Source organism: Callionymus lyra, unplaced genomic scaffold, assembly GCF_982586985.1.
Source record: "Callionymus lyra unplaced genomic scaffold, fCalLyr1.hap1.1 HAP1_SCAFFOLD_89, whole genome shotgun sequence".
In the NCBI taxonomy this organism is placed as follows: Eukaryota; Metazoa; Chordata; class Actinopteri; order Syngnathiformes; family Callionymidae; genus Callionymus; species Callionymus lyra.
The window spans coordinates 204,847-216,767 of NW_028258586.1; the positions used below are offsets into that span (position 1 = coordinate 204,847).

Consider the following 11,921-nt stretch of genomic DNA (forward strand, 5'->3'; position numbering starts at 1 on the left):
AGAGAGAAGGTTACAAAAGTGACTAACAAATCATCCAGGTGTGGGATTCGAACCCAGGACTGTTACCTGAGCAGATTCAAACACAAGCATCATATGTTCACTATAAAGTTCAAGTTCTTTTATTGTCAAATATACATGAATGCAGAGATGAAAGTTACGAAGGAGCTAAAGTCACGAGCAGAGATGTAAAACGGTTTGATGGCGTGAAGAAGGAAACTTGACATTAAAATGCATTATTGGTCATTCGTTGAATTAATTTAAAAAATGTCAAGTTCCATTTTCAGTCAGTTTCATCATAAACGAAGCTTCAACATTAGACATCAAGCTGAGGATCAATGAACAAACACGTTGTAGATCTTCACTGGAAGTATTTATCCATCAGAAGAACAACAAGCGAAGGAGAAGACGTCCTTCAGCGTGAACCTGGGGCTTCTTTGACGGGCTAGAGGTCAAGACTTGTGTCCGTGCAGAGCTTCAGCTTCAGCCTTTAGGGTCTGAAACTGAAGCTGAATGAAGTCGGTCAATATCTTTCTCGTCTCCATCTGCAGGAACATGAACCGAAGCCATTAATCTCCATCAAACACATGATCTCATCTGAGCCACACATGAATCCTACATTTGTAGCTCTTCATATCAACCTTCACAAATCCCACCTGACTTTTGTTTTCTGCCTGAAGACCTTCGACAAGTTCTCTCAGACGGAAGGGTTTTCCAACAAACACTGTGATTCTCTGAGGAACAGGTCAAGTGTATCAGTGACTAAACTCGTCAGTTCAAGTTTGAATTGTTCTTACCTTTCCTGTCCGAGGAATATACGGCGTCACATTTGGCAGAACGTCATTTAATCCTGAAGCATAGGACAAGATTAAGAATGAACTTGTGTGACTAAACAAAGTTAAAGCAACAACAAAAACCACTCAGATTCAACTCACCCTCATTATTTGGATAAAATGAACTTAGATTTTTGTCTATAACTCTTATAAGTCACACTTGACACGAGTGTAAGTTTGACTTTAACGTCGACTATACGTGTACAAATCAAACTGGAAATTGTTAAATTATTTGGCCACAAAGGGAATATCTGTGTCTTACCCACGTGCCATAATGGCAAGATGACGGGGTTGAGAGAACACTCGGCTATTAAACGGCCGACACCTGAAACAAAATGTTTTGTTCATTTGAAAGAGCAGAATATCAAATCAATTTCATGAATATAATGGGTCGTCAGAGCTCGGATGGTAGAGTCGTTGCTTGCAGTCTGAGAGGTTGCGGGTTCAATCTCTGCTCCTCCCTCTCTCTCTCTCTGTGCGTGTGTGTGTGCGTGCGTGCGTGCGTGCGTGCGTGCGTGCGTGCGTGCGTGCGTGCGTGCGTGCGTGTGTGTGTGTGTGCACTTTGTGACCCTGCTCTAGAAAGTCAAATAGACATTATTGTTATAATGACCCCATTTCAGCCGGATGACTTCACCGGTCATGTTGATTTTTCCTGAATGATAGAAAACGCTCCATCAGTTTGACGATGACATTTGGAAATACACTCATTAATAGCAGATCATCATACCTTCTGGAAATATGTGAACCCACTCTCCTTTGTTTAATCTCTCCAAGACGAAGTCCATTCCTTTCTGATAAACGCCATCACCTAGTCGGAGGATGTCATTTAAAATCTTTCAAAGAAACTCTTTTGAATGTCATAAAAGCGTCACCTCTGCAGACCGGGACACACTTTCCTCGGCTGAAGAACCGCGAGTGCAGCTCCTTCGTGAAGCAGATATCTGAAGCTGCTGGAATCCTACGTAACGACCAACGTTTACACTCACCATCTAAAGTGTGATGGAAACTGGACTCACCATCGCATCCGTTGATAGTTCCACAACTGTCTGAGCTTCAGCACACCTGCCACAAACAACGTTTATTTCAAAACCTGAAGCCAAAACAACAACAACCTCTTACCCCACAAGTGTGGGTCGTCCATGCAGGACTGGTGATTGGACAGAGTGATGAGGGGCGTGTCCGAGGCTCGTTTGTCTACCAGGTCCATCAAAACCTCATGATTGTGGACCGTCAGGCAGTTCATGTACTCTGAAGAGAAACGTTAAGATCATTCTTCTTGTACTGTCTTGATGAAAACACGTTCAATGCATCAAGAGGAAGAAAGGAATATAAGGACTGTAGACAAGGATTTGTAACTCACTGGTCCAGAAGTAGGAATAGGAGCCCACGAGGCCCAGGATGAGGGAGCTGGAGATCCTCCATGGCAAAGCAGGACAGTGTGGGAATGGCCATCTCACCTCCAGGGGCATCACGGGTCAGGAGAGTCGCACACATTTACCTTCATCAAAATACCATGGAATTAAAGGTCAAAATAATAATGATTAAACTTGTATTTAGTCAACATGTGAGTCCATAGCTGTGTATTTTGGATATAGTAACAAATACGCTTCACTCACTTCTAGGTTTTATAGATCTGCCGAATTATATAAGAAAACAATCCTGAACATGTATCGATGACAATATCTCTGTATGTAGTATTTAAAGAAGACTAACCATAATAAGTATAGGTGAAAGGAATGTGACATAGACCAGCATAAATCAATACTTCTTTAACAGGAAGGACTCTTGTATTTTATAAATGTACTCAATTCTTTTTTAATTGTATGTTGGCATCAAAATGTCGAATAAACTCTTTGCAGAGCCATTTAATAACGTAATAGCAAATGTTGTCTGAAGTCATCACTGCTCGTATAACAATAGCAGTTTTATTCCAAATATTGTGACAAGATTAATGTCAGCAAAGTAACGAAGTTCAAGTTAAAAGACACAAAAGAAACAATATTGGAACAATCGCTGTTTCATGTTGATGTTTAAACTACAAAGGAAATATTTCTTCTTCATCATAGATAATAGCAATAAAGTAAAACGATTAAAAACACTACCTTTCAACAGTCCTGACCATGACGTCATGTACCCCGGAAGTCAAACAAGCTCTTGGTGATCATTTGCTAAACAGCGCCACTGTGTGGAGTGGAGTAGAAGCATCCGTGTTGTTTCTAGATGTATACATTATTTTAGCAATTAAATGAGCTTAATACTCTTGTTTTATCGTGTAGCTACAGAAATCTAATGTACTCCCTTTTTTATAATCAACTCTTCGACACAGTTTCACCTTTTTGTTTAAAGAAAATCCTTGTTTTCATGAAACGAAACCGATTTATGAGTTTAACATTAAACATAACTAATGCTATTAAGTAAAGTTTATGTCAACCGCAACTGAATAAACTATTTGAAAAATGGAAAAATGCATCACATAAAAAACATTTTATTAAAAATACTGGGCGTAAACAAATAGACACAACAACCTTGAACACGGAGTAAACAACACAACGGTTAATTAAAACATCAACTCTGAAGTTCTAAAAACTAATTATGAATCAACTCGTTTCTGATATAAATTCAGATCAAGTGTAATTTAGAAACGTCACCTTCTTTGGTGAAACAAATACTTTGAGGTCAGGTACAGGTTTGATCAAAAAGAGGCGAGAAAGTGTTGGAACATGTAAATCATGCAAGAATCCCAGCCACGTGTAACTATTTCACCAAGAGGGTGCGATCCAGTCGAGGCCCTTCAATGCCACTTCAAACCCAAGAAAACAGGCCTGGAAAAGGGAAAGGAAAAGAAGTGAATGACGTATTTTCTTGATGTGGGTTAAATATTACCGCGTTGGCAGGAAAGGCTCGTAGAAAGACGGCGTTGAATCCTTTATAAAGAGCTCTCGGTCCTTCTTCTCGCAGCAGAGTTCTGAGAACGTCCATCAAGCCAGTGTATTTTCCGTCTGCAGCTAAACTTAGCAAGAGTTGTTGTTGAGCCGTACTCTATGAACCCTGGTACAAGTGAGATCCACGGGCGCACCTGTGACTCTCACCTGTCTGGAAGTTTGACTTGAGGACATCAGGGGGAAGAGCGATGGTCCAGTTCAAGAGTCCTGCCACGCCACCGGCCAGCAGGATCTTAGGAGTGCTGAGCTGAGAGACGCTGAGACGAGAAATGAAGACGAGCGACAAACTTGACCAACAAAAGTCACATGGGGACTGACCTTTGACCCTCTTGAGTCAAAAAGGCTTTGAGAGACTCGTAAGTCAGAAAGTAGAGACCATTGGAAGGCACATCTGAAATGGACGTCGAGTCAATTATAAGGTTTGAAAAAAACATTCCAGCATTGAAAAACCTCGGATCAGAGTGAGGACAGTTCCTTTGTAGACGCTGCGGATCCCTTGTTCCTTGTAGAGTCGGACGGCACAGTCCATCGGACCCGCGTAACGCAACTTGTCACTTACTGCTTGGACCTGGAAAATAATATTCATACGTTCTTTTAGGTGATCCAGCCAATTATATATATATATATATATATAAAATGTAGAATTCAGTACTTGGTTTCGATTTTTAATTCCGAAACATCAGAAAACATCCTGGATATTTTATTTTGGTTTCCTGATTTGGGACATCTCACCTGCAGCAGACATTTAATCCTCTCTCCAGGAGCCACGATGACGGTTGTGAAGACCCCGGCCAGACACCCGGCCAAGAATATCTGATGGTGCCTGATAAATGACAGAATTATTAGATGGCAAAATGGCCTTTTCTTATGTGCGATTCCAGATTAAGAAGCCAGAATTGGTCTACGTGCCCTGGATTAAGATCCTGAACTCAAGTCTCTGTAATCTGGCTGCACAACAAGTCTAATGCTGAACTAGTTCCATTTCCAGAAAGAAATACTGTAAGAAAACGGTTGTGTTTGACTTCTTCTTTCATTGTGTTACAGATTTGTTGAGTGGAGGATCTTTAAATGAGTTTTCTTTTAACCCGACACATTTTTTTGTGTCTTTGAGGAAAATGTTGGCAGCAGCAGTTTATCATGTCGAGCACAGAGAAAAAAACAGACTGCGACCTCTACAGCAAGGAAGGTCGTCCAAGAACAAGCGTCTGTGACTTGATGAAGCCCCAGAATGGAGTGAGTGAGACTCGCAGCACATGTATTTGGAGAGAGCAACAGTTGGGGTCAGAGGTCGAGTGTAACCTGAGGACGGGGCGGGGGGTCGGACACCCTGCTCAGCCAATGACGGCCGAGGGCGGCGCTGATGCGTGGAAGCTTAAATATAGACGTCAAGATTGTGGAGAAGTCTCTTTGTCGGGATGTGACCTGTGAATATGTAACGCTTTTCTTAATTAAGTATTAACATTGTAATCGTCATCAACAAAAGACACTTCGCCAGAATGTATGATTGTCACATAAGAAATTCAATTTGATTAAAAAACAAAAACATTTGGTTTTATATAGTAGAAATGACACTTAAAAATATATAACACTTGACATATAAACTTATGTACAACATGACATTGACCTCGAAAGACGCTAACAGGCTAAGTGTGTGTGTGATGGGAAAAGCGTGGACTCTGTGGGATCAGTGCTGAAGAGCATCCGTCGAACCCTCGACACCCTCAGCACGACACTGTAGCTCAGAAGAGTAACCGCAGCAACATGCTCCTCTCCATGCACTGCAGAACGTTTTAAGACTTGGTTCCTGCTGCTATAAGATGCTACAATATGCTCAGACTTAATACGCACATTTTAGTTTCATACTTTGTTGGCAACTTTAGAATTATTTATTTTTCATCCTGTTTGTTTTGTATATATTTGTTTGATTGTTTTTGCATGTATTAATGGATGTTTGCTTGGATGGATGCGTTATTGCTGCTGGACAAATAATTCCTTATTTGGGGGATCAATAAAGTATCTATCTATCTATATACATGTCTTTCAGTCTATTTATCTCATTAAAAGGATAATTAACAATCCATGTTTCAAATACATGTCAAGAGATTTTTAATTTCTTGGGCGCAATAAAATGGACTAAAGTCGCGATAGAATGACAAGTACAAATCTAGACTAAACCAAGATTTGAATGTTTTTTATTTACTTGATACTTACGTCAAAGGTTTCCCAGGATCAGTTTGCTGAAGCTGTTTCCCTAAACCAAATCCAAAAAAACTAATTGCCATCATAGGAGCCACACCAGCCAGAGGAGCCCCCATTCCTTTGTAGAGACCCACGAGTCCCTGGAAAACAAGCGTGTCACCAAAGGTCCGTAAGCCTGATGTTGAACTCACCTCTTTAGAGACGGTCTTGCGGAAACAGTCGTACGCGCCCGAGTACAGAGCATGAGTGGAAGCTTTGGGCTGCGTCTGTAGTCGCACCTGGAAGACGCATGTTGCACAAATAAAACTACTTTTTCAAGTTCATCAGAAGGAAAAACTGATGCTCACACTTGCTATCAGTTTTTTCCAGGCGTTTACAACAGAGAGGAGGGTCATGAAGATAAGGACTGATCTAACTGATCTGACCACTAACTGTTTCAACACCTTAAATGACATATTTATTTTCATCTGTATTTGATTTGCCAGTAAAAATCAAGAATTAAAACTCCGTCTTAACATAAAACTTTTCTATTTAGGTTGGTTAAGTACAGACTTCTTTCTTTTGTGTTTGACTTTAGGTGCAGAAGACTCTCCATTAGATGTAGACAAAATGTGATGGAAACTATTTTAACTATTTGGCCAAAAATACATTTAGTTGATGTCAAATGAATGTTTTAATAGAGCATCCATTTGTTACAGAGACTAGAGCAGCCACTTTCATGTGAGTAAAGTTTTGGAAACTAAATCAAATGTATTTAAAGAGATTTGATAACTTGATTTATTTTCTTCTTATTTTTCTAACCCCCTATAGAGTTTATAGTCGCTTCCTGAGTCTTTAGTAGTTCATTAACTGTAAGAACGGAGTTGACCGATAGAGTCAGAATAAAAGCTAAAGCAATACAAACAGAGCTGTGCTCTTAACTGACTTTTAAGCTGATTTATCAATAATCCTTTCAACGTCTGCAGCTACTCTCTGTACAAGAACACGAGTAGAAATAGAACTTTGAACTGTTGTACATTTAAGGTTATTGGGTTTCATAATACTTCATATTACTTAGACTTTATTTAAACGACAGAAAAGTCAATGACATTGAAGAGAAGCGAAGTTAAAAGTCACCTTAATGGTGTCCAGCGGGTGTCCGGCCAGCAGCAGGAAAGTTCCACCGACTCCTCCGGCCAGGAAGTTCTTGAGAGGAGAAACTGGTTCTTCTTCCATCCCGAGCCTGCATGGTCTCTGTGGTCCCTGTGGTCTCTGTGTCCGTCTCACGAGCGACAGACGCGTCTGTCTGACCGGAAGCTGTCGCTCAGAGGTGAACATGTTCCTGACAGATTACACTGAGCACACATTTACCGAAGAATAAGTGTAAAGTACTTTCATACTACTTTAGGTCGATAGAAGTATGTTCGGGTGGTTTTATTTTGAAGGGCATCATAAGTCGTGAGAACAGTTTAACTTGCTCTCGCTTACTTGCCCAAAACCCTTGTTATGACGTCTCACAGAACACAAACTACAAAATATACTCTATATTTTAGCCATATTTAACTTTTTTGTGAGCCAATATTCGATAAATATCGAATTGTACTTTTTCTCGATCAACATCTGCTGGTTATAACGCGCCACTGCAGGCACAGCTTGTTACTAACGTCTCAATTTTAAATATTTATGTCACACACGGAGCGAGTGTAACCAGATCTTTATTTGGTGCTTTATGTTTCAATTATCTTCACTGGAATAATATAATTTAACCGAGTTGTTATTTTTGTGTTTCATTACTTTTTCATATATTAAGACCCTCTCGCTTTAAGACCCTCTCGCTTTAAGACCATGTTTTCGCCTCTAGCTCTGATGAGTCACGTGATCATTTCAGGTGCTTCAGATGCTGAGACCCTGATGCACGTGTGTATCGTCCTCCTGTATTTCAATTAAAACACTCGCTTGTCACTCCTAGGTGAGTCTAAACAATACGTTTATATTATATATTTGGTTATATTTGTGTGTATAAATGAACTATGTTTCGAAGCAACCATTTACTTTTCTGTTTGTTTTGTAACTTTGTCTGTTAATGCAAGTTTAATTTTTCTTAACGGTATTTTATATTTTACTGTTTCACTTTGTTTTGAAAGTGATTTGAACTTTATATTTTGTTAAATCAAATTTGTTCAGATGCTTCAGCGGCTCAGAGACTGAGACACGTGTTTATCATTTATTTTACTGGACCAAGAGTACACATGGTTACGCAATAATTCACTGTTTTGAATCACAATGTCATGAATTGTTTTAGGTTTTTAATGTCTTTAATGTTTTGCATCGTGCGTCAGAGAGGAGCACACAAATGAATTTATGCTGTATGTCTCGATACATATTTGACAATAAAGGACTTGACTTGAGCATCACGCTGCTGCTGCTTTACAAATAATTACTATAAATCTTTTCCATCTCAACCTCTTCTTTCTCCTTTTCTTCTTCTCCTGTCTTTGTGTTTTCTCTCTCGCGAGTAGAACAAACTGAGGAAGAACAAGATCATCCAGAGCACAAATTAGCTATAAAAACAAAAACTTTTTATTAGGCTTTGGCTAAATAATTGTTTTAGCATCGTTTTTAACTTCTTCCTTTTTTCATATGGAGTTTTTGAAACAAACGTGGTTCAAGAAAGAGGCTTTTTGTCTTTGACACTGAGGTCTGAACACATGGTTGTTCATATAAGACTCACAGTTAACAAGACTGACTGGATCAGGGATGGAAAGATGGATGGATAGAACTTTTTTGACCCCCCCCCCTCCAGACGATTGATTGTTAAAAATAAGAAAAAGAACAAAGCGCCTACTGGCATTTTAATTCAGTTTTAAATGTGGTTTCAAAATGTGTGTCTGACTGGCAGGGACTCACTGATGGTGACTCTGTGGAGACTGAAGGTACAAATCCAGCCTCAGATTTGATGTTCCTAGAGTCACTGCTAACACTGAGATTTTTAAACATTTTTTCATTCATGGAATGCGTTTCTCTATTCATTTGTTTGCACCGTTACCTTCAGTTTTTAATTGTATGTTTGTAACGGTGTATTTAAGCTACACTACTTCCTGAGAATCTGCTTATGCTAAAGGTAGAACTTTTTTGATCTAAACTAAAGGCGTCTTATTGCATCAGATTGATCAGTTTACTCATCAATGTAAGAAACACAAGCAGCTTTTATTTCAGAAAATGTTTTTTCATGTATGAAAATATTGTTTTAATTCGTTCTTATACTACGGCCTACCTGTGTGTTGTCATGATTTGACCTATGTTACGCCAAAAATATTTTTGCAATGTATTTAAGAGTTTAACAGATGCTCACAGTATGTTAAACTCTCAATGAAAATGATTTCTTTGACAAATCAAACAAGTAAACATTCACAGATGGCTGTAAAAACATTTGCACATCTAATAATAATAATAATAAACATATGAGGAGAGATTTGTAGTTGAGTTTGAGGAAATTGCCTTTCCTACATAAAAACCTGGATGGAACACAGTGTGATGGATGAGAGGAAGCCTGCGGTGACAGATGGAGTGCATCTGAAAATATAAACACTAATAACTCACTGCAAACTACATTCAGATCTTTGTATTGTTGCTGTTGTTCAGTTTCAGAGCCTCATGGTTCCATCTCTCTTCAGAAGTCTGCAGACTCTTGACGTCCTGTTGCTGCTCGTCCTCAACGTTGAAGCACATTCTGAACGACGGATGTCTTGGTTTAGCTTGAAGTAAGTTGTTGAAGAACAATCTGCAAAGAAATCATGTACGATTGTACTAGATAATATTATTATTTACACATCCTCGAAGCCTAATTTGAATAATAATAACAGACCCTTTGTCTGTTGGAGTCTGTTGATGTGTCAGAGTTGAAAATGTGTGTCGCACATGATTTAAGTAATTGTTATTTATATAGAACTTTTCCAGACCAGGGTCACAAAGCGCTTAAACAATCAAAACAATACTCAATAAAGTATATCCTTTAAAGGGTTGATGTTGGTCAATGTTGATCGTCTCTTTTCCTTCAGGACGAGGTCCGTGGACCTGAGGAGCTCCAGGCAGTGGTGAGTTCTTTACTGACTTCATGGAGTGGCTGTTTGTGAGATGTATCGATAGAGTAATGGTACAATTACTGTCAATCAATATTGACACTCTCTGATGAGATCTTCCAATCTCGGGAATGAAAAAAATGTTCTCTCGGTAAGACGCTTAAAGCCCAGTGACCGGCTCACACATCAGCAGTAAACGGGTAAAATAACTGGCCCACAGTCAAAAGTCTAAACTGTATCACAATAAGCCAATATACAGGTCCTTCTCAAAAAATAGGATATTGTGATAAAGTTGATTATTTTCCATAATGTAATGATAATAATTGAACTTTCATATATTTAGATTCATTGCACACCAACTGAAATATTTCAGGTCTTTTGTTGTTTTAATACTGATGATTTTAGAATACAGCTCAAGAAAACCCCAAATTCCTATCTCAAAAAATTAGCATATCATGAAAAGGTACTCTAAACGAGCTCTTAACCTAATCATCTGAATCAACTAATTAACTCTAAACACCTGCAAAAGATTCCTGAGGCTTTTAAAAACGCCCAGCCTGGTTCATTACTCAAAACTGCAATCATGGGTAAGACTGCCGACCTGACTGCTGTCCAGAAGGCCATCGTTGACCCTCAAGCAAACTGACCATGGTATTACTGTGCTCAATTGGCCTGCCAACTCTCCTGACCTGAACCCCATAGAGAATCTGTAGGATATTGTGAAGAGGAAGTTGAGAGACACCAGACCCAACACTGTGGATGAGCTTAAGGCCGCTATCGAAGCATCCTGGGCCTCCATAACACCTCAGCAGTGCCACAGGCTGATTGCCTCCATGCAACGCCGCATTGAAGCAGTCATTTCTGCGAAAGGATTCCCGACCAAGTATTGAGTGCATAACTGAACATAATTATTTGAAGTTTAACTTTTTTGTATTAAAAACACTTTTCTTTTGTTGGTCGGATGAAATATGCTAATTTTTTGAGATTTGGTTTTTCTTTACTTTTTTGCCAAAATCATCAGTATTAAAACAACAAAAGACCTGAAATATTTCAGTTGGTGTGCAATGAATCTAAAATATATGAAAGTTCAATTATTATCATTACATTATGGAAAATAATCAACTTTATCACAATATGCTAATTTTTTGAGAAGGACCTGTATATAAATATATATATATAAATAAAAATATAAGTTTATGATTTCAAGTGCTTTATTTGTATTCAGGGATTTATAAACTAGCATTTGATGATTTACAAAATATGAAGTTTAATCAACGATCATATTTCATTTTATAAACACTACTACCATCTGGTGGAATTTCACTATAACTACATCGATTCTTCTCCTACTGCTTTAAATATCATTTCGCTCCGCGCACTTCCTACGTGGTGACGTCACTTGCCAAACGCGAACTTCTTTTTAAGGCTTTTTTTTATGAGTGATCAGAAATCAAAGTAAGCGATTTAAGGACACTTTGTAACAAACATTAAATATTTATGTTTACAAATGGGCTATATAAATAAATATTACTTACTTACTTACTTACTTATATTTGTAAACTGGATCATTTTCCAAGCATCCGTCCGTCAAATTATTTAATCATACAAAAACATGCAACTCATAATTCTCTTTTAATGACGCACGCACGCACGCACATTACTACCATCTAGTGGCCTTTTAGTATAACTACATCGATTTTTCTAAATAGATAAAATTGTCGTAGATTTAATAATACAGAATATTCCGACTATAGTACAATTACTGTATGCAGACATAAAAACATTAACATTCAGTGTATACAAGAACAGAATCACCTTTATTTAAATAAACCATAATAATAAATAGAACAACTTAGACATAGAAACATTCAGTGTGTATAAGAACAGAATCA

General features: G+C 38.4%; 2 protein-coding genes across 3 annotated transcripts; both read right to left on the bottom strand.

The window, feature by feature from the left end:
* Window positions 1-103: 103 nt before the first annotated feature.
* tafazzin (tafazzin, phospholipid-lysophospholipid transacylase) lies at window positions 104-2,987 on the bottom strand. The gene is made up of 11 exons (XM_087782576.1): window positions 2,933-2,987; window positions 2,191-2,328; window positions 1,950-2,078; window positions 1,847-1,892; window positions 1,703-1,788; window positions 1,558-1,638; window positions 1,441-1,482; window positions 1,093-1,155; window positions 795-847; window positions 654-731; window positions 104-542 (listed from the first exon to the last, which is right to left on the bottom strand). Exons 2-11 carry the CDS (start codon window positions 2,297-2,299, stop codon window positions 450-452), a joined length of 780 nt encoding a protein of 259 aa, XP_087638702.1. The 5' UTR covers window positions 2,300-2,328; window positions 2,933-2,987; the 3' UTR covers window positions 104-449.
* A 312-nt stretch (window positions 2,988-3,299) lies between these two features.
* Window positions 3,300-7,220, bottom strand: LOC148058347 (mitochondrial carnitine/acylcarnitine carrier protein-like). Of its 2 annotated transcripts, XM_087782574.1 has the most exons (9): window positions 7,088-7,220; window positions 6,163-6,249; window positions 5,984-6,111; window positions 4,505-4,595; window positions 4,223-4,340; window positions 4,091-4,163; window positions 3,920-4,029; window positions 3,714-3,835; window positions 3,300-3,652 (listed from the first exon to the last, which is right to left on the bottom strand). In XM_087782574.1, the coding sequence occupies exons 1-9, from the start codon at window positions 7,184-7,186 to the stop codon at window positions 3,590-3,592; spliced, it is 891 nt and encodes a 296-aa protein (XP_087638700.1). In that variant the 5' UTR covers window positions 7,187-7,220; the 3' UTR covers window positions 3,300-3,589. The 2 variants fall into 2 exon arrangements, with proteins under 2 accessions (XP_087638700.1, XP_087638701.1); XM_087782575.1 differs by having other exon boundaries at window positions 5,984-6,249.
* Between the last annotated feature and the right edge of the window lie 4,701 nt (window positions 7,221-11,921).

Excerpts from the sequence above, each read along its gene's own strand:
- tafazzin (XM_087782576.1), bottom strand. The coding sequence starts at position 2,299 with ATGCCCCTGGAGGTGAGATGGCCATTCCCACACTGTCCTGCTTTGCCA. Across the intron at positions 1,639-1,702 it reads GTGTGTCCCGGTCTGCAGAG|GTGATGGCGTTTATCAGAAA; the intron begins GTGACGCTTTTA and ends TCCTCCGACTAG. Across the intron at positions 1,483-1,557 it reads GGTTCACATATTTCCAGAAG|GAAAAATCAACATGACCGGT; the intron begins GTATGATGATCT and ends TCTATCATTCAG.
- LOC148058347 (XM_087782575.1), bottom strand. The coding sequence starts at position 7,186 with ATGGAAGAAGAACCAGTTTCTCCTCTCAAGAACTTCCTGGCCGGAGGA. Across the intron at positions 4,596-5,983 it reads GATCCTGGGAAACCTTTGAC|GCACCATCAGATATTCTTGG; the intron begins GTAAGTATCAAG and ends GTCATTTATCAG. Across the intron at positions 3,653-3,713 it reads GAGCCTTTCCTGCCAACGCG|GCCTGTTTTCTTGGGTTTGA; the intron begins GTAATATTTAAC and ends TCCCTTTTCCAG.